The sequence below is a fragment of the Phascolarctos cinereus genome, unplaced genomic scaffold (assembly GCF_003287225.1).
Source record: "Phascolarctos cinereus isolate Bilbo 61053 unplaced genomic scaffold, phaCin_HiC Scaffold_726;HRSCAF=1367, whole genome shotgun sequence".
Taxonomy (NCBI): Eukaryota; Metazoa; Chordata; class Mammalia; order Diprotodontia; family Phascolarctidae; genus Phascolarctos; species Phascolarctos cinereus.
In genome coordinates, this window is record NW_027556098.1 from 404,914,777 (window position 1) to 404,940,202 (window position 25,426).

The window sequence follows — 25,426 nt, forward strand, 5'->3', positions numbered from 1 at the left end:
TTAAAGTGAAAAAAATGCTTCAATCTGTACTTAGATTCCATCAGTTCTCCCTCTGGAGGTGGATAACATTTTTCATCATGAGTCCTTTGGAATTATCATGGGTCATTCTCTTGAGCAGAGTAGCTAACTTTTTCCACAGATGATCATCGTTACAATGTTGCTGTTACTGTGTACAATGTTCTCCTGGTTCTGCTCACTTCACTTTGTATCAGTTCATATAAATCTTCCCAGGTTTCTCCCCCTCATCATTCTCATCATTTCTTACAGCACAATAGTATTCCATCACAATCATATGCCACAACCTGTTCAGTCATCCCCAAATTATTTTTTTTCAAGGGGGAGAAAGTACTAATAATTAGAGATATGAGGAAAGGCCTCCTAAAGGTTGTCTCTGAGTTATTCTTTGAAGGGAGGTAGAGGGAAGTGAGGAAGGAGTGCATTTCAGACATGGAGGACCACTTGGGATCCAAATCAGTTGCCAGATTTGCCCATCTGCATCAGTGGAGGGAGTTTCCACGATGGGAGGGAGGAAACAACCTTTTATTAAGCATCTACTATAGTCCAGGCACTGTACTGCAAATATTATTACAAATATTACAGTATTACAAATAGTATCCCATTTGATCTTCACAACAACCCAGGACGATAGGTGCTATTATTATTCCTACTTTACCGTTTAGGAAATTGAGGCAGAGGTTAAGTGACTTGTCCACAGTCACTTAGCTAATAAGTGTCTGAGGTCAAATATGAGCTCAGGTCTTCCAGACTCCAGGCCCAGCTCTCTGTCTACTGTGCCACGTAGTTACCTAGGCCTGGGCCCCCCCAAAAACCCCTATAGTAACCAAAATGTCAAGCCTTCCTGCTTGGCTTCTGGGAGAGCAGCTCAAAGAGAATGGAGCTCCCAGGGCATAGGACAGATACCTTGTATCAGTTACCAATCTGTAACAATATTATCAGTCCTCACTCAGGATTCTGGCTGTTGGGGCCTCAGAGATCACCTCATTTGCTTGGGTGTAAGCGACTGGTACAGGAACCAGGATCTCTCCCAGGGCCTCTCGAGGAAGAAGCTTAGAGCCTGAGGGGGCAGCAAGGTGGCTCAGTGAATAGAACCTCTGGCCTGAAGTCAGGAAGACTCATCTTCCTGAGTTCAAATCCAGCCTCAGACACTTACTAGCTGTGTGACCCTGGGCAAGTCACTTAACCCCGTTTGCCTCAGTTTCTTCATCTGTAAAAAAAGAGCTGGAGAAGGAAATGGCAAACTGCTCCAGTATCTTTGCCAAGAAAACCGCATTCAGGAAGAGTCAGACACTACTAAACAACAAAAGAGTCATTCTTATAATGGAATTCCAGGCGTTGGAAGGCAACCGGGGGAGACCTCTGTAGGAAACACACCCTAGCCAGAGACACAGACAAGTCGGCATACAGACATCGAGACAGAGACAGACAGAAAGTCATAGAAATGAGAGATACAGAGCCTGAAGGCAGAGTCATACAGAGACATGGAGTGACACAGCCAGAGACAGATTCAGAGAGACCCATATATACAGACACAGAGACAGAGACACCTAGAGAGAGAGAAAAATAGAAACAGGGAGAAAGAGACATGAAGTGACACACAGCCAGACACACACGGAAGCTCAGATACAGACACACGCAGAGATAGGCACACTGACTGAGGAAGGGAGACAGACACCAAGAAAGACAGCAGGAACCCGCCGGGTGGTCACACGCAAGACCCTGTGCAGGACGGGTCCCGTACTCCTGCTTGCAGGGGCTGCGATAGCCCCCCCAGGGCAGCGAGCAGCCGTCCCAAACCCCTGCAGCCTTCAGCAAGGGGGACGCACGGGCACATTAAGGAGTCTCGTAACCGTGGAGTCCCCCCTCCCCACCCGGCCATAATCGCAGGGAGTCGGGGAGGGGGGACAAGGTGGGATGTCTCCTGACTGCCCCTCCCCACTCCCCTCCCCCGGGATCCCGGCCGCTGGGGCTGCGGTCCCTTTAACTCAGCCTTTGGCTGCGGAGGGGGGCGAGGCAGAGCCACGCGCAGAGACGTCGCGAGGGGGCGGGGGGCGGTGCCGGCGCGGGTGCGGGCGAGGGACCGGGCGCTGGGACTGGGTTGGGAGCTGAGGCTCGGGGCGGGGAGGGGGCGTCACTGAGGGAGGGGCCCCGGGCGGAGGCAGGCAGGGAGGGGGGCCCAGGGGCAGGGGGCCGGGCCTGGCCGGGCGGGGCGGCCGCATTACTCACGCCGCTAATTGCAGGGCGCGGGGAGCCCCCGATCCGGGCTCGGCGCTCGCCTGTCTGTGGCCCGCTTGGGCTCCGGCTCCGGCTCCGGGTCCGGCTCCGGGTCCGGCTCTCGCCGCCGCGGCCCTTTAGAGCTCGGTCAGTTCCCGGCCCGCCTCCAGCCAGCCCGGCCGGTGGCCCCGAAGCCCCCCCCCGGGCAGGCGTCCGAGGCGGCCTCCCCCGGCGCGCCCGGGCCGGGGCGCGGATGGGCGGCCGCGGGGGCAGAGCGGGGGGCAGCAGCCGGCGCGCCGCCTCCGCCCGGATCTCGGCCTCGGCCTCCCCTTGCAGCTGGCCCAGCCTCCCTGCGCGATCAGGAGCCGCCTCCGCCTCCGCCTCCGCGGCCTGGACCGGGGCCTGGGCCCCGCCGGCCCAGAAAGCCCGAGCCCCCGGCGCCCGGCCTCCGCTTCTGCGGCCACGGCCGCGGTCCACTCGGGGCCCCGCACTCCGGGCTCCGCGCTGACCCAGTGCCACCGTCTCCTCCGCCCCCGGCGCCCCCTGCCCCGGGCTCTCCCGGCCCGCCCCCCATGGCGGAGACCAAGATCATCTACCACATGGACGAGGAGGAGACGCCCTACCTGGTCAAGCTGCCGGTGGCCCCCGAGCGGGTCACGCTGGCCGACTTCAAGAGCGTGCTCAGCAACCGGCCGGCTCACTGCTACAAGTTCTTCTTCAAGTCCATGGACCAGGACTTCGGGTCAGTAGCGGCTCTGGCGGCGCGCATGGCTCCCGGGCCCGGCTGGCTCTGGCTCTGGCTCTGGTCCTGGCTCTGGCCCTGGCCTTGTCTCTGGCTCTGGCCTGCCTGGTCCCTATCTCTGACCCCGTTCCTGTCTCTGGCACTGCCTGTCTCTGGCCCTGTCTGTCTCTGACTCTGGGCCTGGCCCTGTCTCTGTCTCTGGCCTTGTCACTGGCTCTGTTTGTGGCCCTGGCCCTTGTTACTGGCCTTGTCTCTATCTCTGGCCCTGTTCCTGTCTCTGGGAGGGGGTGCGTTGGGGAGGGCTTAAACCTCTCCCTACCCCGGGGCACCTGTTCCCTGACAGAGGGGTGGAGTCTCTGGCTGGGGTCCTTATGCCCTCTCCTCTTATTTGTGCCTCGGGCTTGGTGTGTGTATGTCAGTGGGGTTCAGGGACTCTGCACCTTTGACTGGGGTGAAGTAAGCCACCCCATTCTTGGCGGGGGAGGGGGGAGGCAGACCTGCTGTCCTTCCTCCTCCATCTGAGTTTCGGCACTGGCTAAGGGTGGGTGGGGAAAGATGGGCCCTGTTTCGCCCTGGCAGGGTGTTTCGTCCTCTCAGACTCCTGGCTGGGCATGCAGGGCTCTGTCCCAGGAGGGCCAGGCTAGGCCGCTGACGCTAACATGGCTGCCCTGGCCAGAAGGCCCTGGGAGCTGGGGAGGGAGCCAGAGTTGGGGGGGGGTGCACCGGAGTGAAGGCAACTACACACTCCTATATAGGCCAACCCTTGCTCCCACCTCTCTGATACCAGAAGAGTAGTTTCCCCTTCCCTAAGCCGAAGAGACAAGGCCCAACTCCCTCCATTTCTCAATGTCGTCTCTCACCATCCTGGGAGAGAGGTTGGGAGTGGGGGGCGAGGACTTTGTCATGGCTGAAACCAGGAGTGCTCCTTTCCTTCTCCAGAATCCTTCCTTGGGGGAGAGGTCAGACCCTGTCTCCAGGGTTTGCTTGATGTCAGAATTAGTGGCTGCCCATCAGAGTGGCTGTCTGTAGGACTTAGGGGTCCATTCTCAGGACCCCAGAGTCTGCTGAGTACCTGTTACTTATCGTTACCCTCATTGCCACCAGAGGGAAGGAAAGGGGAATTACCAGCCTACTTGCTTAGGAGGGGCTAGTTAGCCAGGATGGAGCTTTTCCCTTCTAGGGCCAGTGTTGGGGCTCATTTTACAGGGCTGCTTCTTTGCTGGCCAGGCCTGAGTGGGGCCCTCAGCTGAATGTCCTCGGCTCTGGCCCTGACCCGTTTTTTGTCTGGTGCCCCACTGGGCTTGCCTGGTTGGCCTCCCTCCTATTGATTAGGCCTGGTAGGGCCACTGACTCTGCCCTTGTTTACCAGCCACTTTCTGAGAGTTTGACATTGAAAATCATTTCCTGGTTCACATGGTTGATTACCTGCTGCCTCTGGCCCTGAGTGATTGGGCTGTTGGCCTATGGAGGCAACTATTTGGGGAGCTGGGGTTCAATGGGGAGGACAGGGGAGCCAAGGTTTGGAGGGGCCAGCCCTGGAGAGGGGAGGCAAGTGCTAATCCCGTGGTGTCAGATTCAGAAAGTGGGGATCTCTAAGCTGTGCATAATGATCTCTGTGGGGGAACATACCAACTTAGAAAGCTACATGTTAACATTATCTATATTCTGTTGTATTTTTGTTTATTTCATTAATGATTTCCCAATCACATTTTAATCGGGTTCTGGCCTCACAGGGGATTGTTGCATTTGGGACAGTGCATTTGACCATGCTGGTATACAGTAGAAAGGAGCTGGCTTTGGAGACAGAGGGCCCGGGTTTGAATCCCAGGAGTTCAATGGAATTCTTTGATTTTATAAGCAATATCACCAGTCATAGGATGTTAGAGAGAATTTCTTCCACTTCCAAGTTGTGTGACTTTGGGCAGGTCCCTTCCCCTTTCTGTGCCTCAGTTTCCTCATTTATAAATAGAGGGGCTGGGCTAGATGACCTCCGAGGTCCCTTTCAGCTTTACATCTGTAATCCTGTTGTTTCTTTCTGCTCCATAGCAGGGGACTCTTCTTCATCTTAGATAGGGTTCAAAGCTGCTTTTCAGTGATCTCCGTGGCCTCCCTCCCGCCCCACGCTGAGGGAGCTCCAGGCCCCTTTCTTGGGGGTGTGGGGTAGAGACCAAGGATCCGAGTGCCTGCTTAGCCCTGAGCAGAGGGTTTCTCGTGCTGGACAGCGCTGAGGCCCCCTCCTTAGAGGTTTTATTGGCTGGGAGGCCTCTGCTACTGAGACAGTTCTTGGTTGTTGGGGGAGGGGCATCAAGCTTCCCCCCCCCCCCAGCCTCAACCTCTGTGCAAATTGCAGCCTGGTTTTAGAAGTTGCTTTTGGAAGGTCCTCTATGGGACTGGGATCATGTGCTCTGGCCTTGAGCCCCAAGACTCAGTTTTGGGGCTACAAAAAAAAATTGGGGGTCTGATGATGTCTTAACAAACCCTTCGATTGGGTACACCCACTTTCTGACGACCCAGGCTTCTTGCCTTTTTGGGAAGATTGGGCGGGGGCTGGGATGCCTGGCCCAGTGTCTCGGGATGGCAGGGGAGGGTGTGTGGAGCTTTCTGCTCTGGGTTCTGCTTCTTTGCTTATTGTATTTAAACACAGGTTCCTTTAAGCCATAGATTTGCTCGGAGCCTGGGGCTCTAACTCTAGGGAGAAGGGGTAACTTCACCGAAGTTCCCCAGGCCCTGGTTAGACCTCAGGTGACCCCCCCCCACCTTTGGGCTTGCCCCTTCTGCTGATTCTTAGGGCCAGCCAAAGGTTCCTTTCTCAATTTGGACCTTGATTCCCCTTCTCTCTTTTCTCTGGATAATGGCAAAAGTGCTGGATTTAGTCAGAGAACTCAGATTTAAATCCTGGCTTTGCTTTCTTCCTCTCCGGGGGCCTTAGTTTCCCTATTTGTAAAATGACAGGATTGAATTTAGGTGAGGCCTCTTCCAACTCGGAATCTGAGATCTTGTGTTTGGCTCAAAATCTGCCACTCCCCTCCCTCACCCCCAGTCTCTCCCCAAAGCTCAGCACTCAAACCATCCTGCAAATTAATCCTGGAGCTTAGAACGGAAAGTTCTTTGAGCAAGGTTTTGGTTCAGGGCTAGGGGGCCCTCGTACCCTAGAGCTGGGGAAGCTGAAGGTCTTGTCACCTGCTGCAGCCCTCCCATCGGTCCTTCCTGTTTCCGCTAGAAATGCATTCCTGATGGAAGAACCACCAGGTGAGATGTCAGAGAGCTGGCCTCTCCTTCTGGGTCTGCTCCAGATTTAGGGTGAGACCCCAAGCCAATCCCTGCCCTTCTCTAGACCTCTGTTTCAGTCCCTGTTGGACTAGCTGCTCTCTGTGTCACCTCCCTGCTCTGACAAGCTAGGAGTCCTAATTAATATCCCTGCTTCTAGTCTCCAATCCAGCCTCAAATACTCAAAACCAACAGGGGATCTCCGATCCCATCAATTTGGAGGCTACTTCAGAAGATGCAGATCAAACAAAGCCTACTGGTCCTTCTCCTTCCAATGATTTGCCCCCTGGAGATTCCCCTACAGCACTGGGGGCCTCCCTCAGTTTCTCTGGGCCTTGTGAGGGTACCAGTGGAAGCTTTAGGGCATCCAGCTGTCATCTTCCACCCTGGGCAAGTCTCTTGCCCAGCTGCCAAAAGCCTTTTTAAGTCTCACCATGTTACTCCCCTTCTCAAAAATCATCTGTGGCTCCCTATTGTATAGTATCAAATATATACTCTTCAGCCTGGCGTTTAAAGCCCTCCACAGTTTAGCCAAATACTTCCCCTTATTCCATTTCATGCAGTTTTCCTTCATTTCAGCCGAGCTTTGGAATTTAGTATCTCTTCTCCCATCTCTGTACCAGCCTGGGAATAGTCCCTTTCTTCACCTCCGCCTTTCAGAATAAAGCATTTATTGGAGTTCTTACTGCTGCTAGGGCTCAGCTCAAGTGCTTCTTCCTGGGGGAAGCTTTTCTGAATTCCTTCCCTCCCTCTTCCTCCTGCCCCGTGCTAGTTCTGCCTTCCTCCTCGAATTTGTTCAGCCATGTCTGACTCTTTGTGACCCTATTGGGGGTTTTCTTGGCAGAGATATCGGAGTGGTTTGCCATTTCCTTCTCCATCTCATTTGACACATAAGGAAACTGAGGCAAATAGAGTGAAATGAGTTGCCCAGGGTCACATCTAGTAAGTGTCTGAGGCTGCATTTGAACTCAGGTCTTCCTGACTTCAGGACCAGTACTGTATTCACCACACCACCTAGCTGCCCCTATGAACTTTAAAAAATACACATTTTGATAACTATTTCAATGTAATCTGTTTCCTTGGGTCCTATGGATTTTATTTATGCATGTAACAATATTATTCTGAGAAGGAATCCATAGGTTTTACTGGGGATCCTGGACACAAAAAAAAGTGAAGGACTCATGAAAAATGAGAAATACTGAAACTGAGGCCAGGGTCGTACTGCTTGTAAGTTACAGAGAAGGAGTTTGAACCCGGGTCCTCTGGCTCATGGTAGTGTTCTTTCCCCTGAAGTTGTGATTCCTCCCAGGGACTCCTGGTCTTTAGGTTGGGTGGGTGGGGGGAGGGGTCTGGGTTAGAGGACGGGTTAACCAGGGAGGTTAGCCCCAGAGTGAGCCCAGCCTGGAGCGACTTGCTCTGGAGAGGGCCAGGCTGGGAGTCAGATAATCCCACTGTACAGTCAGCTCTCAGCTGTCCATCTGCCCTGGTGTTTGTGTCCTGTCTGTTCGCCCCTCGGGTGGTGAGGGCTGGTGACAGATTCCTTCAAATCCTTTGTCCTCCCCTGCCCTCCAGATAGTTGGAAGTGGTGATCATGGGACCCAAGGTTGAATTGCAGAGCAGGTGCTGGTCGACTTTGGGAGAAGGCATTTCCTTGTTGGGAGTTCCCTGCATGGAGGAAACCACAGGGGTGACCCAAAAAGGGTGCTATAAATGTGACTGGGCAGCTAGGTGCTCACTGGATAGAGCCCCAGGCCTGGAGTGAGGAAGACCTGAATTCAAATGAAGCCTCAGATACTTACTAGCTGTGTGACTCTGGGCAAGTCACTTCATCCTGTTTGCCTCAGTTTCCTCATCTGTAAAATGAACTGGAGAAGGAAATGGCAAACCACTCTGGTATCTCTGCCAAGAAAACCCCCAATGGGGTCACAGAGCTGGATATGATTGAAATGATTGAACAAGAAAAATAGAGGTGAACTATTATTATCACCTAGTTGGTTTTCCCCAACAACCCTGGGAAGCAGATGTTATTATTATTGTTATTCCTGTTTTACAGATAAGGAAACTGAGGCCTAGAGAGGTAAAGTAACTTGCTTAGCCTCACGAAGTCAGGAATGTGTTAGAGGCAGGGCCCGACCCCAAGTCTTCCAAGTACCCTATCCATTAATCTGTATTGCCTTTTTCTAATTCAGGACTCTTTGCCTTGCACCAGAACTCTGCAAAAACTAACTGTAATTATTATATTTATTATTACTCAGAGGGGCAGCTAGGTGGTGCGGTGGATAGAGCACTGGCCCTGGAGTCAGGAGGACCTGAGTTCAAATGTGACACTTGACACTTACTAGCTGTGTGACCCTGGGCAAGTCAGTTAACCCCAACTGCCTCCATGAAAAAAAAATATTATTACTCAGGTGCCTTCAGCTTTGACTGAGCCACCCCCCCCTTCACATGTGCCTGGCCTACATGTCCTTGACCCTGGGGGCGGAGCCAGTGGAACCTGGGAGAATGGGGGGACAGGGCAGTAAACCTTGCTCTAGGGCTCTTTGCCTGGGTTTTTTACCCAATTTGTTTGACTTAGTTGCTTTGCCTGGTGGCCACAGGTAGAGGCAGAGGAGGCCAAGGTCAAGGGGCGTGGCTTCTGGGGAACCAGGGAAGGGTTAGCTTGGTCCAGTGCTGACCCTTGACTTCTGCCTCCTGCCTGTGCAGGGCCAGGAGTGTGGCTGGCTCAGTACAAACACAAAATCCTTCCCAGCCTGAACAGAAGTTATCAGGGAATGTCAGAACTGAGGAGGGACTCTAGCACGGGACTCATTCAGCCTCAGGCCTGGAAGAGAGCCCAGTGGCCCTGTGGTGCAACCCACACCCCAAAAGAGAATCCCCAGTAGCAGATCACCAACAGGTGATTGTCCAGCTTGCTCTTAGACCAGGTGCTCCTAATCTGCCCTGCCTACATTTGGTTGTGTTTCTTTTTTTATTTCAGTAACTCTATTTCAACCTAATTGGTTTCTTTTGCAATCCTACATATTTTATTTTATGCACTTAAAGTCAGAATTCTGAGAAGGGCCCATGGGCTTCAGCAGCCTGCCAAAGGGGGTTGATGCCTGACACCCGGGAAGGTTAAGAGCCCCTGTTTAAAGACTTCCCAAAGCACCTCTTATTCTCCTTTGAAGATGTCTCGTTGTTTGGAGGCTTTTCTTACACGAGGCCTAAATTTGCTTCTTTCCAGCTTCTGTTTGGCTCCCAGTTCTTCAGTCTGGGGCCAAGCGAGGTAGGTCTGATCTTTCATTTCAGTTGTGTCTGACTCTTCGGGACTCCATTTGGGGTTTTCTTGGCAGAGATACTGGGGTGGTTTGCCATTTCCTTCTTAGCTCATTTTACAGAGGAGGAAACTGAGGCCAACACAGTGAAGTGACTTGCCCAGAGTCACCCAGCTAGGAAGTGTCTCAGGCCAGATTTGAACCTGGGGAGAGGAGTCTTCAGGCCTGTTGCTCTGTGCACTGTGGCACTACCTAGCTGCCCTATTAGCCCTCAAAGACTGGAAGACAGCTGTTGAGACCCACCCTGAGTCATCTCCTCTCCAGGCTAACTAAGCACCCCCTCTTCCTTCTGCGAATCCTCCCGTGGCTTAATCTACAAGCCCTTCTGTACCCTCCTCTGGAGACTTCTCAGGGCCCTTGAACACAGGACCCAGAGCTGAGCATCTCACTCCAGTTGCAGGCTGGCCAAGATGGGACACTGTTTCTCTTCAACACTCTTAGCCAGTGGTGTTCCTGGCTTTTTTTCCTTTAACTACCACACCACAGTGCTGACTCAGTTTGACCTTGCAGTCCACTAACACTCCTAGGTCTTTTTCAGATGAATTGCTATGAAATCATGATGACAGATACCCAGGTTTTCCCCCTGGGGTTTATTTAGCTCCCCTCATTGGAAATCTGGTCCTGGCTGTCTTCCCTGAGACCAGGTCTCTTCTTTGAGCTGGTTATGCCATCCTCTGACTTCCCTTACCCCACTGGGGAGGGAGGTGAGGAGATGCCCCATAGGGGTCAAGCATTCTACCCCCTAAGCATGGGTGACCCTCAAGAATCTTTTCCTGGTCAGTCAACTGGAATCCTTCCCTTAGCCATCTGCGTTCCAGACCCTTCCTACTCTGCTAAGTGCTGTCCCCTCCCCCAGAGGTTGGTGCTGTCTCTCTCCTCACCCAGAGCCTTCTACCCACTCACCTTGGTGCATGGAATAGCCCCTGTTCATTCCTCTTCTCCCAGCCTTCCTTCCCCCAGTATTTTAGTCCCTGGAAGTGGGAGCTATTTTGTCTTTGTGTGGTTGACCCAGAGCCAGGGCTTGTAGAATTGAATAGAATCCAGGCCCAGGCCTGATCCTCAGGGAAACTCCATGGCACCTTCTGTCTCCACAGTGTCAGTTATTAAGTCTATTTATTAGTGGAAGCATTTATTAAACATTTATTAGATTTCAGGCTCCTTGAAGGCAGGGGCTGACTTTGGCCTCTTTTGTATCCCTAGTGCTTAGCACAGTGCCTAACTGCTATGTGCTAGATACTGTGGTAAGAGCTCGGGATTAAGAAAAGCCATCCCTGGGGGCAGCTAGGTAGCATAGAGCACCGGCCCTGAAGTCAGGAGGACCTGAGTTCAAATCTGGCCTCAGACCAAACACTTGACACTTACTAGCTGTGTGACCCTGGGCAAGTCACTTAACCCCAGTTGTCTAAAAAAAAAAAAGCCATCCCTGACCTCATGGCCCTTATGGGGGAGACAAGACTCAAACCCCTAGACAGAAAGAGGGCAGGGGCAGCTAGGTGGTGCAGTGGGTAGAGCACCGGCCCTGGAGTCAGGAGGACCTGAGTTCAAATGCGGCCTCAGACACATAACACTTACTACCTGTGTGACCCTGGGTAAGTCACTTAACCCCATTGCCTAGCCAAAAAAAAAAAAAAAGAGGGCAGATGGAGATCTCAGCAGAAAGGCGCTGGCATTCAGGGGAATGGGAATGGGGATAACGGATGGGGTCCTGGCTTTGATGTTGTGAAGACTGAGCCTCCCCAGACGATCGGCCATGGAGTCTTTAGGGAGGCTCCGCCTTTGGACATGCTTGCTCGCACCCTGGTGGATGCCAACATTTCCATCCTCCTGCTTCATCCCCTCTTTTGATGCCCTTGAAGTCACCCCCATGAGGACTGTCCTCAGTCATTCACACCATAGTGTGAATGAGTTGCTAGAAGCTTTTCTTCAGAAAAAGCTCTTAGGAGAGAACCAAGTCTACAAGCATTTTATTAAGTATTTACTCTCAGCCAAATACTGTGCTATGCTCTGGGGCAAAAATACTGGGAGGGGAAAAGGTCCACAGCTTTTGAGATCTCAGTTTTTCAGGGGGCCTCCTCCCTGGGTCCTGCCTCTCAGGAACAGGCTCAGTTTGGACCCGAAGTACACAAGAGAGCGAATTCCTTGGGGGGTGGAGGCTAGTCATTGTCCTCCCCCCCCTCCAATCAGGCGGGGCTCCAGATCGCGCCCAGAATTTCCCAGGTGGAGGAATGATTGGGGGCAGGTATATGATTGTGGGAGGCTGAAGCAGGGTGAGGGGATTGGAGGGTGGGGGTGCGCCTGCTGGGCTTCTGAGGCTCAGTGTGCCCTGATAATTAGTCCTGCCTGTGAAAGAGATTAATTACAGTCGGTGGTAGTATCTAGACACTGATCCTTATATATAAAGGGAAGGCAGGCATGTTTCTGACGAATGAGTGGGTTTTCCCTGTTTGTCATCACCCTTGCAAGGAAGCGCTCTGGTTCTGTCTGCTTTTGCTTGAGCCCATGCCCGCCTCCCTGGGGCCCTGCAGAGAGTGGGGAGTGTGTGGCCTGGGCCTGTCTCTGGGCCATGAGGCTGTTCCTCGTCAGCTAAGCCTTCCTAGACTGGAGACCCATATATCTGACCTGACCCAGCAGACCCCAGATGGAAGGGAATGGTCTGCTCTGAGTTGGAAGGAGAGAGGAAAGATCAGAGAGGGAAAGCAAAGATTAGACGGATGGCTAAAGGAGGAACCCTTCCTTTCCATAGAAAACGGTGTACATAGTATTTGTCTCCTGAGTCACCCTGGACACCCCTGCTTTGGACAAATCACTCAGTGGTGGTATCTCAATTTCCTTATTTGTAAAATGAAAGGGGCTGAACTAGGTTGCCTTTGAGATTCCTTCTAGCTCTGACTTTCACAGAACCTGTAATTCATATTTCCCTCTTGGGGCCTCAGGACCGTGCCCGCTTTGATTGTTTGGGGAAGCTACGGACTCTTTCTCAGAATAAATGCATAACGTAAAATCTATAGGAATATGAAGGAAGCCAATTATATTGAAATATAATTAGCAACATATTTTTTAAAAGTCCTTGAAGTTCATAGGCTCTATGAAATGATCTAGAAGGTCCCTTCTTGCTCTAAATTAATGATGGTCCTATCCCCAAACTCCTAGCCATAGATACCTTGACCTTCCCCCACCCCAGCCAGTCTATGCAAAAGGGCCAGGGAATTCAGTTTGGTTTTTTTTTTTTTTTGGATGAACCTGAGATGATACAGAGTATACTCTGAGAAAATTTCCTCTCCCAATGCAGGGTGCCGTCTGTTCCCTGCAATTTCTCATTTTAGAGAGTTTTCTGGGACACAGAGGTTGACTGAATTGCCCAGAGTCACACAGCCAGTATTTGTCAAAGGCAGAACTTGACTTCTTGACTCCAAGGCCAACACCCCCAGGCTGCCTCCGTATGGGTTCCATTTTGCTGATGAGTTAGACTGAGGCCCAGCAGCCCAGATTCCTGAGTGAGCATTGGAGGAATGAGGTGGGAGCACACTCTGCTCTGGGGACTTTCCAAGCAGGAAGAAAGATGCAGTGGGAAGGGCAGCTGGCCCGAAAGAGTCGGGGAGCCTGCTGCTTTGTGGGGGGAAGTGAGAAGGCACTGGGAACCTGGGCCAGACCAGACTGGGTTAGGGACCTCACAGGGTGCTGCTGGGCCTTCGGTTGCCATGGAAACCGGAGGAGCTGGAGAGTTCTGCCCTGACTGTGAAGCAACCTTCCATGTCTGTGTTGGCCTGAAGGCCTCTCCCCCTGCTCTGGGTGGGTTGGGAGGTAAAGAGACCAGAGCAGGGGCAGGGATAGGGGCAGCTCTGTGTGGGGCCTCTGATGACCCGGGGTTGGCTGGACTTTGTTATTCCACTCAGGGAGCCCTTACCGGAGGGCTGTGAGAATGGGCTTGGGAGAGTTGGGGAGAAGTCAGAGATGGAGGGGAAGGGCTTGGCGGCCTTGTCTTCCTACAGGGAGGTCTCTGGCCCTCACCCCATTCAACAAGCATTTCTTAGGCCCTTAGGCTGTGCCAGGCCCAGTGCCAGGCCCAGGGGACACTAAGACAAAAAGGAAGTGCCCCCTGCCCTCAAGGGGACTTCTTCTGGATGAGGAACTTCACAAAATAATGACCAAGTAGAAGAAATAGAAGGGAGTACTGAGGACTGGGGGAATCCAGAAGGGCTTCTTGTAGGAGGTGGCTTTTGTGCTGAGCCTTGAAGGCAGCTTGGGAGAGGTAGAGGGGAAGAGGGAGGGCATTCCTAGGCTGGGAAGAACAGCCTGCCTGTACACAGGTAGGAGTCACATAGCAGACCAAAGTAATTCCTGCCCTCTACGAGCTTACATTCTGGGATATGAGGGAGTGTTAACAGAATAGAAGGTAATTTGAGAAGAGAGAGAGGGGACAGAAAGGGAGGGAGGGAGAGAGGAAAGGAGGGAGAGAGAGAGAGAGAGAGAGAGAGAGAGAGAGAGAGAGAGAGAGAGAGAGAGAGAGAGAGGAAGAGAGAGGGAGAGAGAGAGAGAGAGGGAGAGAGAAGGAGGGAGGGAGAGAGAAAGGGAGAGGGAGGGAGGGAGGGGAGAGACGGGGAGAGAGAGAGAAAGAAGGAGAACTGGGTGGACAAGGGAAGTCTTCTGGAGGTGATAAGACCCTGGATCCAGGGTGATGAGGTATGTCCTTCCTGCCCCTTCCCCACCACTGGCCTCCCAAGATGGCTCCTTCTGCTGTCCACCCAGTTGGCGAAGCCGCCTTGTCCCAGGGCCGAGGAAGCCAAGCCTTGAGGCTCAGCAGATAGTTCTCTCAGCAGACCAGTTCTATGTATTCTCTGGGGTCTGGGGCAGGGGTGGGGAACCTTCGGCCTCACCCTCTAGGTCTTCAAGTGCAGCCCTCTGACTGAATCCAAACTTCACAGAACAAATCCCCTTCATGAAAGGATTTGTTCTCAAGGCCCCACACAAGGACCTCGAAGGGCACATGTGGCCTCCAGGCTGCAGGTTCCCCACCCCTGTCTGGGCCAAGGCAGTTAGATGGGACTTCTCCCTATATCTCAGAAGGAGAAACTGAGGTTCTAATGGAAGAGACTGTGGCTAAACCTTCCCCCAGCCCTCGAGGATGCTGAGTGTGTGTTCAGGAATAGAGATGGCTGGGATGGAGCCAAGGTCAGTCACCTCCTGTGGTTTCCGTAGGAGAGCAGCGAAGAGCCCCAGGACGGCTTCTCCTTGGCTAGTATTTAAATGGTGCTCTAAAGTCTGCTTTCCATCTGTTATCTCATTTCTCTCTTACAACCGCCCTTCGAGGCAGGTGCTACCATCACCCCCACTTACAGGTGAGGAAACTGAGGCTGAGCGAGTCTCCCAGGTAATGAACTGAGGTGGTCCTGACTCCAGGTCGTCCCGCCTCAGGGCAGGTCCTTCGGGTTTCTTGGACTGGCCCCCACTCATCCAGCTCCGTTTTCTTTCCTCCTCTCTGCCCCAGCCCCTGCTGCACTTCCTTCCCTCCCTGAGTCACTTGGGAGCTGCTGGGTCTTGAAGGCTTTGGGTGTCATGAGTCATGAGCTTGGGGAGGGGGGAGGGGAGGGAGGAGGAATGCTTACCTCGGGACACCTGACTTGCTGCTTTAAAGAGACCCCCCCCCCTTGCTAGGAGGGGACCTGAGGGGGAAGGAGGGCTGCAGCCCCCTCCCCAGCCCCTTTCTGTCCTCTCCAGACCCAAATAATCACGCCCATTGCTGAGCTGAAGGTGAATTTCCCCCTGGCCATGCCCCATTCTAGGGCCCGGCCCTCACCTCGGCTGATCCCTGGAGTCTGAGCCCAGCCCTGAGGCCCTTCTCACACCTGGGCATCCAGCTTTGAGCCGAGACACCCAGGAATCAGATGCCTAGAGATCTGGGCAGAAAGTCTGGGTGAAGATGTTTATGAAGAGCCTACTGTGTGCCAGGCCCTATGCTGAGTGCTTTACAAGTATGATCATGTTTGATCCTCACAACTCTGCGAGGTGGGTGTTCCCCAGGACACCCGAGACTGCCGGAGGTTAAATTACTGGTCCAAGGTCACACAGCTAATAAGTGCCCTCGAGGTTGGATTTGAACTCAGGTCTTCCTGACTCCAGGCTCAGCCCTGTGTCCACCTTGCTGCCTGGATGGGGTGGAGGCCAAGCTGTGATTTGTGGTTTTCATGGATCCCTCCCATCACTGCAGACCCCCTCTGCCCATCCGTCTAGATGCCAGTCTGAAGGGTTGCCATTAGGAACAGGGATCAGACTGTTTCTGCTTGCTGCCTGGGAGTAAAGGGGAAAGGGGAGCTGCAGAGAGGAGACTGGACTGTACAAAGGTGCACTGGCCCGTCTCTGGAAGTCCGGGGTGGTCTTTAAGCAGAGCTTAGAGGAGTTTTTGGGTCAGGTATGGGTTGGACCAGTAGCCACTGCCATCCCTTCCTGCTCCATTTCCATGCAGAGGTGGGAAGAATCTTCAGGGTCAACTTGTCCAGTCCCCTGCCTCTAAGCTTGGCTGGGAGGGAAGCTCTGTGGAGACATTAGAGCTGTCACAGGGGTGGCAGCAGGGGAGGGAGAGGGGCAATCGGGAAATAGGTTGTGGTTTGGGCTTGCGGAACCTGTTGGACGGAGGGGCTTTCTTGAATGGAGGAGGAAGGTGACCCTGCTCGGAGAGCGAGTCCCTGGAGGAGGGAGCTCCCGCGTGTTGATGACAGGTTGCTGGCCCAGGTCTGAAGGTGGGGGTGGGGGGAAGCTCTCAGGATGAGAGACAGAACAGGCTTCTGGAACAGAATTCTGGATCAATCCGTCAGGAAGCTTTTCCTAAGCTGTGTGCCAGGTGTTAGGGGACACACAGGCAAAATGAGGCAGTCAGTCTCGGCCCTCAAGGGGGAAAATCACGGGGACTCAGAGAAGTCCATTCAAGAGGAGTAATTTGGGAAGGGGGTGGGGGAGGGCTAGGGGACAGAAAAAGCCTCCAGCCAGCAAAGGGATCCTCCTAAAGCTTGGGTCTGACCCTGTCACCTCCCCTACTCAGTGAAGTGAAGTGGCTCCCTATCACCTCCAGGGTCAAATAGAAAAGCCTTCATAACCTGCTTCCGTGTACATTCCCAGTCTGCTAGTACCCTACAGCTCCTCCCGCTCCCATTCTTGGATCCAGTGACTCTGGTCTCCTGGCTGTTACTCAAACAGGAGCCTCCATTTCCGCTCTGGACATTTCCCAAGGCTGTCCCCCATGCCTAAAGCACTCTCCCTTCTCATCTTCTGCCTCCGGGCTTCCTTCAAGTACCAGCTAAAATCTCACCTTCTGCAGGAAGCCTTTCCCAATCGCTTTAGTTCTAGGGCCTTCCCTGGGCTGGTTATCTCCAGTTTTTTCTGTCTATGCTTTGTGCATGGTTGTGTATATATTGTCTCCCCCGTTAGACTGTGAGCTCCTTGAGGGCAGTGATGACCCCCCCCCCCTTTTTTGAGGCAGTCAAGGTTAAGTGACTTGCTCAGGGTCACATAGCTAGTGTCAAGTGTCTGAGGCTCCATTTGAACTCAGGTCCTCCTGACTCCAAGGCTGGGCGCTCTATCCACTGCCCCACCTGGCTCCCCATACTTAGGGAGGTACAATTGATGAGACTTGGCAGCTGATTGGGGATAGTCGGGCTGAGAGGCAGTAAGGGGTTGACGATGACGCTGGGGGACTGAGGTGGCACCCTTGACAATTATAGGACGTTTCTGAGGAACAGAATTTGTGTTCAGTGCTGAAAAATCTCCCCCTTTTTGATACTTTATAAGGGATGGTTCTTTGGGAGGGAAAGGATATGCTGATTGTTAAATTTTCAATGCAAGCATTTACACCTCAGAAATGGCAAATGCTATAAACCAGGGCTTTAAAAAAAAGGAAAAGAAAAGAAAAGAAAAAAAGAAGGCATGTTGGGGGAAGGGGTGGGGTGAGGTTGAGATCTCTCTTGGGCGTGTTGAGTTTGAGGGGCCTGTCAGACATCCAGGGAAAAGTCCAGCAGGCCAGTTCTAGACCAGGCCGGAGATGCTCAGGAGACTCTGCTCAGGCCTGGGGCCAAGCTCTGTGTCCTTACAGCAAGGAACAAGCCTGATGTGGAGGCCAGAAAGCTGGGTTTGAATCTCTCCTTGGACACTTCTGGGGGACCTCGGGCAGGTCATTTCCCCCCTCCTGGCTTTGGTTTCCTTGTCTGTAAAAGGGGGTAACATGGGGCAGTTAGGTGGTGCAGTGGATAGAGCACCAGCCCTGGATTCAGGGGGCCCTGAGTTCAAATCCGGCCTCAGACACGTAACACTTACTAGCTGTGTGACCCTGGGCAAGTCACTTAACCCCATTGCCTAGCAAAAACAAAAAAAGCAAAACAAAACAAAAACCCCCCCAAGAAACGGGGTAATAATAACACTTCTGTCCCAGAGCTGTGAGGGAGGACCCAAGGAGGTAATGTCTGTGAAGTACTTCATAGCGGACTTGAGACAGGGATGCCAAGATGGGGAGTGCTTTCTCGGGGGCCTTGAGTGGCTGTTAGCGGTGGTTCTCCGCACCCACCCCCTACAAGGCCTTTAGGCCGCCTGGGGCCATAGGGGAAGGGGAGAGCCCAGGTCTCAATCCTACCTTTGCCCCGGAACTCCATGGGCGAGGCTCATGTGAGTCTCTGGGCTCAGGGGTAACAAACAGCAAAGCCCTGGGGAGATGAGGCTCTGAAGTCCATTTTACAGATGAGAAAACTGAGGCCCAGAGAAGTAAGAAGGACATGCTTGAGGTCACAGAGTTGCTAGGGAGAATTTGAACCCAGATCTTCCTGATTCCAAGCCCGGTCCCTGGTCGCTATGTCATTGGGTGTTGGCCTTGGGCTGGGGAGCAGGTTCCCTGGGTCCTCTCTTGGGGTGGGGTTGCCAGCAGGTAGCTGCCAGCTGTGGGATAGAGTTGGGAGGTGCTGGCCGGCTTCCCCCTATCCTCTGGATCCAAGGATGGTAAAGATAAAGGTGTATGTGTGGGTGGGGGGATTCAGTCCTGCTCTGGGGAGCTGTGAGGTCCCAGTGCTGAGGAGCAGAGCAGGGGCGAGTCTGGGGGCTAGCAGTGAGGCCTGGGCTATTCACCGGAAGCGACCTTAGAGATCAGCTGAGGTCTGGGTGCCCTTGTTTTACAGTGAGGAATGAGCCTAGAGACTTGCTGAGGGTCACACGGCATTCTGTTTGGCCATTTCAGTTGTGCCCGACTCTTTGTGACCCCATTGGGGGTTTTCTTGGTAGAGATCCTGGAGTGGTTTGCCGTTTCCTTCTCCAGCTCATTTTACAGATGAGGAAACTGAGGCAAACAGGGTTCAGTGACTTGCCCAGGGTCACACAGCTGGTAATTATCTGAGGCTGGATTTGAACTCAGGGAGATGAGTCTTCCTTACTCCAGGCCTGGCGCTAGTAAGTGACAAAGTAGCAGGATTTGAACCCAGGTTCTCTGCTTCTCCATCCAGTGCAGTGCTGCCCCTTGGGGGGGAGGAAGCAGTCACCCATCCATAGGCCCTGAGGCATTCCGTGTTCCTGGACTAGTGCTCAGCTATGTTGAGAGGAAAGTGAGGAGACCCAGGAGGTCCAGCCCTGGTCCGGGGGGAGGAGAGCACCCAGGAGCCCGGCCTGTGCACCTCTGGGAGTACCGCTGGGGGAGGGGTGGCGGCACAGGTATTCTCTTGTGGTATTTGGTGCCTGTGCCGAGGCCCCAGTGGCAGCATTGCTCCCGTCAGTGTGTCCCGGTGGGAGGGCGCAGTCCTGACTGTGGGCAGAGGGAGGGATTGTGTAAGTGAGCACAATGGCTCTCACACACAGACTCCTACATACACGTCAGCACACAGTCACAGGAGTACACGCGTGGGCAGAGCCCAGGCACCCGCTCTCCCACACCACACGACCGCTCTTTTCTCCAGAAAGAGAGTCCCTGCCCTTGGGGAGTCCGTTGGCCGATGGCCAACGGCCAACGGACTCCCCCTTTTCCCATCCAGCCTGATCTTCCTAAAGGTCCTCCCCTACTCTAGGACTTTCAGGGGCTCTCTGTTGTTGGCATTTTCAGCTCTTGAGGCTGATTATATATCCCTCCTCCTCATGTCCTTCTCAGTGGCTCACTTCCTGTTCCCCGTGAAGGACCAAACATCTCCCACCCCCACACCTTTGCACAAGCTGTCCCCCTGAATGCTGTCTCTTCTCTCCCCCACCTCTTACAACCTGTCAAGTTGACATCTCATCAGTGTATGGCAGGTGTTCTTAGCCTGAGGTCTGAGAACTTGCTTTAAAAAATTTTTTTTAAAAGTAACTATTTCAATATGCCAGGTTTCCTTTGCATTCCTTTGTATCGTGCTTTTAAAAAAATTATTCTGAGAGAGGGTCCATGGGTGTTCTGGGGCCCTGTGCAAAAAAATGGTTCAGCCTCCCCTGGCATAGGGAATAAGTTGGGGGAGGGAGAAGAGCCCAGAACTTGGAGTCGAAGGCAAATTCTGGTTCTTTTACTGGCTGCCTTATGATCATGGGTAAATGCCTACAGTTCCCCATCATTAGCATGAAAGATTTGGCCTCAGAAACTTTCAGGGTCCCTTCTAGCCCTAAATCTGTAAGGCTCAGCTGCATTACTGCAGCCAGAGGCCCTCCCTGGCCCCTCCCTGTCATTCCTAAGTATTTAGCCTCTCAACATTTAGCATTACCTAGGTGCATGGCCCCCCAACTCCCACCCCAGCAAAATGTGAGGGCAAGGGATTGTGGGTTTGTTTTGGGGGGGTTCTGTGTGTCCCCAGCTTCTAGCCTAGGGCCTGGCACATAGTAGCTGCTTAATATATGCTCCTTGAGTTGAATGGAGTGCCCCAGCCTTTGGGGTGCAGAGGAAAATGCCTCTTTTTCATGTTTGCAGGAAAAGAGATTTGGTTTCTGGGCCCACCCAGGTCTCCCATCCCAGGATACAGGGGCCAAGTTACACCCATGGAAAATTGAGTCTGGGCTAGGCCTTGACCCTCTAGCCTCTGGCCTCGCTCTCTGGGCTGCAGCCTCTGCTTTCCCAGGCTAGGGGATGTTTGATGGGACATTCTGCACCCCAGCCAAGTTGGGGCCCATCCCCCTCCTGAGGTTTCCCCCTGCCCCCCCCAACTACCACTGGCAACACTAAAAATACCCCTGGCTTCCTCCTCCTCCCTGCCCCTTCCCCCCCTTGAGTCCAATTGTTCTGGACTCCCCTGGGCTTCCTGGGATGGAGAGCGAAAGCGGCTGTTTCCATGGGCTTTGGAGCCCGGCCCAGAGCAGCTCCTGGAGGGAGGCTTGGGGGTGGGGAGAGAGATGGCTGGCTTCGGGGTGGTCAGCATGCATGGCTTGTTCCGGATGGCTGAGGGGTAAGCAGGCAGAGCCCTGGGCTCAAACTCAGAGACCCTATACTCTATCTGGCCTCTGGTGCTTATTCAGAGCATGACCTTCCTTGGGACATGAGGCAGCTGGGCTGGGTCATCTCCACTCCTGTGATAACACTGGGTGAGCCTCCACTCCAGAGTCACTTGCTAGATAAGAAGCTTGGGGAGGTGTGAACGGCAGCCAGAGGGAAGGAAGGGGCGATGGCAGTGGGCCATGACCTTTGGGGTATCCTGGACCCTGTGGGCAGACTGGTGAAGCCCATGGACCCTTCCTCCGAATTAGGTTTTTAAATACATAGGGTTACAGAAGAAACCAATATTGTAGTTCAGTTATTAAAATATTTTTTAATGGTCCAAGACTTTTGACACTTACTAGCTATGTGACCCTGGGCAAGTCACTTAACCCCAATTGCCTCACCACAAAAAAAAAAAGGAAAAAATATTTTATAAAACCAAGTTGAAGGAACCCAGATCTCTAGAGACTCTGCTCCGGTGCAGAGAGGTGTGGGCACAGTTTCCGTGGTTTCCCCTGGCGCTCAGATTGGCTCATCAGCGCAGGCTGCTCAGCTGAATGAGTTCCTCTGGCAGACCGGCGGCTGTATTAGATAGATCTTATAGGTAGGTGTTATGAGGGTTCCACATGAGGGCGGGGGGCAAGATAGAGAGGCAGCGTGGTGAGGCACAAAAGAAAAAGCTTTGGAATTGGAGTGATATGTTCTGAGTCTCAGTTTCCTGATCTGTGAACCGAGAGTTGGACTCCCATTATCTCTGAGACCTCTCCTTCCAGCTCTAAATCCATGGTCCCTTGACCAGTGGGAACCTGCCCTGGGCCTCAGTCTGCTTATCTGTAAACTGAGGGGGTCAGAGTCAATTACTTCTCAGTCTGTGACCCAGCGTCCAGGAAAATGGGGACAATGACAGTGCCTCCCTCAGGTGAGATGACATCTGGAAAGCGTCCTGCCACAGTCGCCATGCTTGACGTACTTCCCTGTTAGAGGTTATTGTTATTGGGAGAGGAGGAAAGGTAGCGTCTGCCTGCCTGCCTGCCTCTCTGCCTTCTATGATTTTCTGTTGGCACACATTCAATTCTGTGAAATGTGCATCTGTAAAATGGGTGTGGAGGGGAGATGGAGTTGGACTTGATGGTCCTAAGGTCCCCTCTAGCTTTAAATTTATGATCTTATGAGAAATGCAGAGTCTTTTTTGGGGGGGGGCAGGAGGTGGGGAAGGCCACCCTGACACCTGATAGAGTCAGGAATGGCCTCTGCAGCCTCCAGGGGAGCCAGGGATTCCTAAGAGGAGAAGGTGATGGGGGGAGAGCACTTGTGGCCTCTGTTTGCTCATCTGTAAAATAGGGATAATATTGGTGTTACCCGTCGCACAGGGTTGTTGTGAAGATCCAGTGGGACAGGAGCTAAACTTGCCACGTCTGTCCTCCATCCACGTGAACGAATGCAGAACCTTAGTGGGGCAGGGAGGGGGCCGGGGGCCAAAAGAGACCCTGCTGCCTGGTGAGGGAGGATGCTCTGGGGTCAAGCTAGGGGTGTGTGTGTGTGTGTGTGCATGTGTGTGTGTATGTGTATTTGTGTATGTGTGTGTGTGCGAGCATGTGTGTGTGTGTATGTGTGTGGGTGCGCACGCGTGCATGCTTTGCCCCCTTTTCTGGCTGGGGAATTCCCAGTGGTCAACCTCGTCCGTGGAAGAGGAGGCAGTCTGGGACATAGTGGGGTGGGTGCTTCTTAGTACCCAGTGCTTTTTCAAATGATTCTGAGACCGAGGAGTTTGTCCTGGGGTGGAGGGTTAGTTACAATCTGGGATGAGACACTGAGGACTGAGTTACTCAGTCACATGGTCTCTGCACGCTTCTCCTACTGCCTGGCACACATTAGAGGTAGGGCAAGGAGGGGGTGCCCGGCTCTGGCCCTGGGCCTGGGCAGGAAGGCCCAGCTGACTGCCTTTCTTTGGGAGATGGGGGGAGGGGAAGGCAAGCCCCTCATACTGCTTTATACACCACACACTGTAGTCCTTACCCTCCCCACCCTCTCCACACACACAAATTGAGGCTCCCCAGGGAGGGGATGCCCTGGAGTTTCAGGGTTCCCTTTCCCTCTCAGGGTCAGATCAGGGTCAGCCGGGTCCCAGCCACCAGGCTGCTATGTGTCTGTTGTCACTGTGGGTCCGTCTGTCTTTGTGTGAGTACCCCTTCTGCTTTCTGCCTGTGGACTTTGCTTTGAAAGTACAGAGAGCAGGGTGAATCTTGCACTTGGCTTCATACCGTATGCTAAGTCTGTGCCATATTCATACGTCAACCATGGTCAAGTTCAATCAACGTACAGGCTGTTCTCCCTCCTGGAGGAAAAGTGAATGCGTAGGAGCAATACCTCTCCACCATCCAAGTCATTAACAGGAAGAACAAAGGATCCCCTGGAAAAGGGGGGAAATAGACTTTGAAAGAGAAAAAAAATTCTCAGGAGGGAAAGGGGAATTTCCCCTCCCCCTACTCTATCAGGAAGGGGGGATCAAATGCTCTCCCAGAGGAGAAAGGGATCTCGGAATCCTTGGAACCGAGCAACAGGCATAAAAGGAAGGAGCAGAAGATTAATAGAATTTTCACAGATTTTGAGCAAAGCATTAGAAAAAAGCATCTCATGCTATTCTTGTGAACAGGAGGGAGAGATGCGGGCTGTCCACAGGTGGGTGGGTTCGATCGTGGTTGAACGGCTAGAGCCCCCAGACCAGTCAGTCATTAACAGTTTGAGGTCACCTCCAAAGGAGGACTCCAGGGAATCTGGGGTAGGCCTTCTGCTGGTCCTGTTTTTAGCAGTGACCCAAGGAAGGCCTTCTTCAATCCCACACGGCTGAGAGGGACAATTAACACACAGTGTCAGAATCCAAAGCGATTGTCACATTGGGCTAAACCACATAATGTGAAGTGGGCTAGGGATCAATCAGTTAATCAGTGAACAGTATTTGTTAAGCACCTGTTGTGTGCCAGGTAACTGTGCTATAAATGTAAAGTCTTATACCCGGGTGCAAAAAGTCAGCTTTCCCAAAAACCAGATAGCTAGGTTGTTGGCCCAAAGGAGATCTGGGGTCAGACTGTACTGGCCTGGGTTGATTCTGGCCAGTATCAATGAGTAGTGTGATCTGTGGACTCAAGAAGGTCGTCTTGGCTCTATGATGAGATAGTCAGCAAGCAGCTAGGAGGCACAGTGGCTAGAGTCAGCGAGCCCTGAGTTCAAAATCTGCCTTAGACACTAGCTGTGATCTCGGGCAAGTCACTTCACCCTGGTTGCCTCAGTTTCCTCATCTGTCAAATGAGCTGGAGAAGGAAATGGCAAACTACTCCAGTATCTCTGCCAAGAAAACCCCAAATGGGGTCACGGGGAGTCAGACGTGATTCACTGGACAACTGTGTCACGAAGCATTGGGAATACAGATCCAAGTAGAATGGAAAGCAGTCCCTGCCCTCCAGGAGCTTACATTCTAATGAAGCAGGACTACAGTATAAGGAAGCTGACCAGGGAGGGAGACAAAGACACCAGGTGTGGGGGCTTAGTAGCGAACATCCCTGGTTCAGCTGGAGAGAGGGGAATGAGCCCCTCTGTCCTCTGCCCCGGCCAGGCAACCGCTGGACAATGGGGTGCTCCGTTCTGGGCGTCACATTCTAGGAAAGTTCCCACATGCACAGCTGGAGCATGTCCGGAGGATGGTGAAAGGCCCCACGTCCACCATGCTCCCCAGGGCTCTGCAGCGGGGAGTCGGGGAGGCTTGCTAATAGCCTTCCTGTTTCCTTTTTTTTTTTTTAACTAAAATTTTTCAGTTATCAAACATTTATTTTTTCTCCTCCCCACCACACATATTGGGGCATCGGGGAGAGAGAAAAACAAAGCTTTTGGCCAAGGATGGTCAAGCAAAGCTGCTCCCCATATTGGCTGTGTCCAGAAAGGTGGGGCTCTGCATCCTGAGCCCTTCACTGTGTCAGGAGGTGGGGAGCCTGCTTTCTCCTTGGTCCTCTGGAGCTGTTTGTGGTGGGTCATGGCTTTGATCATCAGTCCTGGGTTAGTCTTTTCTGCTCGGCCCAGAGCGCTGGAGCGGTGGGTAAAAGGTACAAGGCTACCATTGTATGTCGGGAGACGGTGGTGGAATATTCCTTTCCTATATGGGTCAGACTGCTTAGCCCCGAAGGCGCCTTCCTGCCCAGAGAATCCACACCTGTCAGGTGAGGGATCACCCAGAGAGGTTCCGAGAGGGAAGCACCCATTAGTGGTGGTTAGGGACACCATCGGCTCACGTTTCCTGCTGAGCAGCCAATGTCCATGCGACAGTGGCAACAGGGAACCCAGCCGCCTCCCTGAGAAACGAGACCAGGTATGATGGAGAGACCCTCCCAAGACTTGTCCAGCTTGTCTGGTGATTCCCACAGACACCAATAATACTGCCAGCACCCCACCAGACTAGGAAGAGAGAAAGAAAGCAAAGGGGGCAAGGTGGTA

The 25,426-nt window shown here is 53.1% G+C and overlaps 1 protein-coding gene across 1 annotated transcript in view; it reads left to right on the forward strand.

Annotated features, from left to right (window-relative positions):
• The first annotated feature begins 2,556 nt into the window (after positions 1 to 2,556).
• The window catches only part of DVL1 (dishevelled segment polarity protein 1), a 44,527-nt gene continuing 21,657 nt past the window's right edge, over positions 2,557 to 25,426 (forward strand). Inside the window, 1 exon segment of the mRNA XM_020976351.2 lies at positions 2,557 to 2,974. Within this exon segment, the coding sequence (XP_020832010.1) occupies positions 2,805 to 2,974 (170 nt within the window). The 5' untranslated portion in view covers positions 2,557 to 2,804.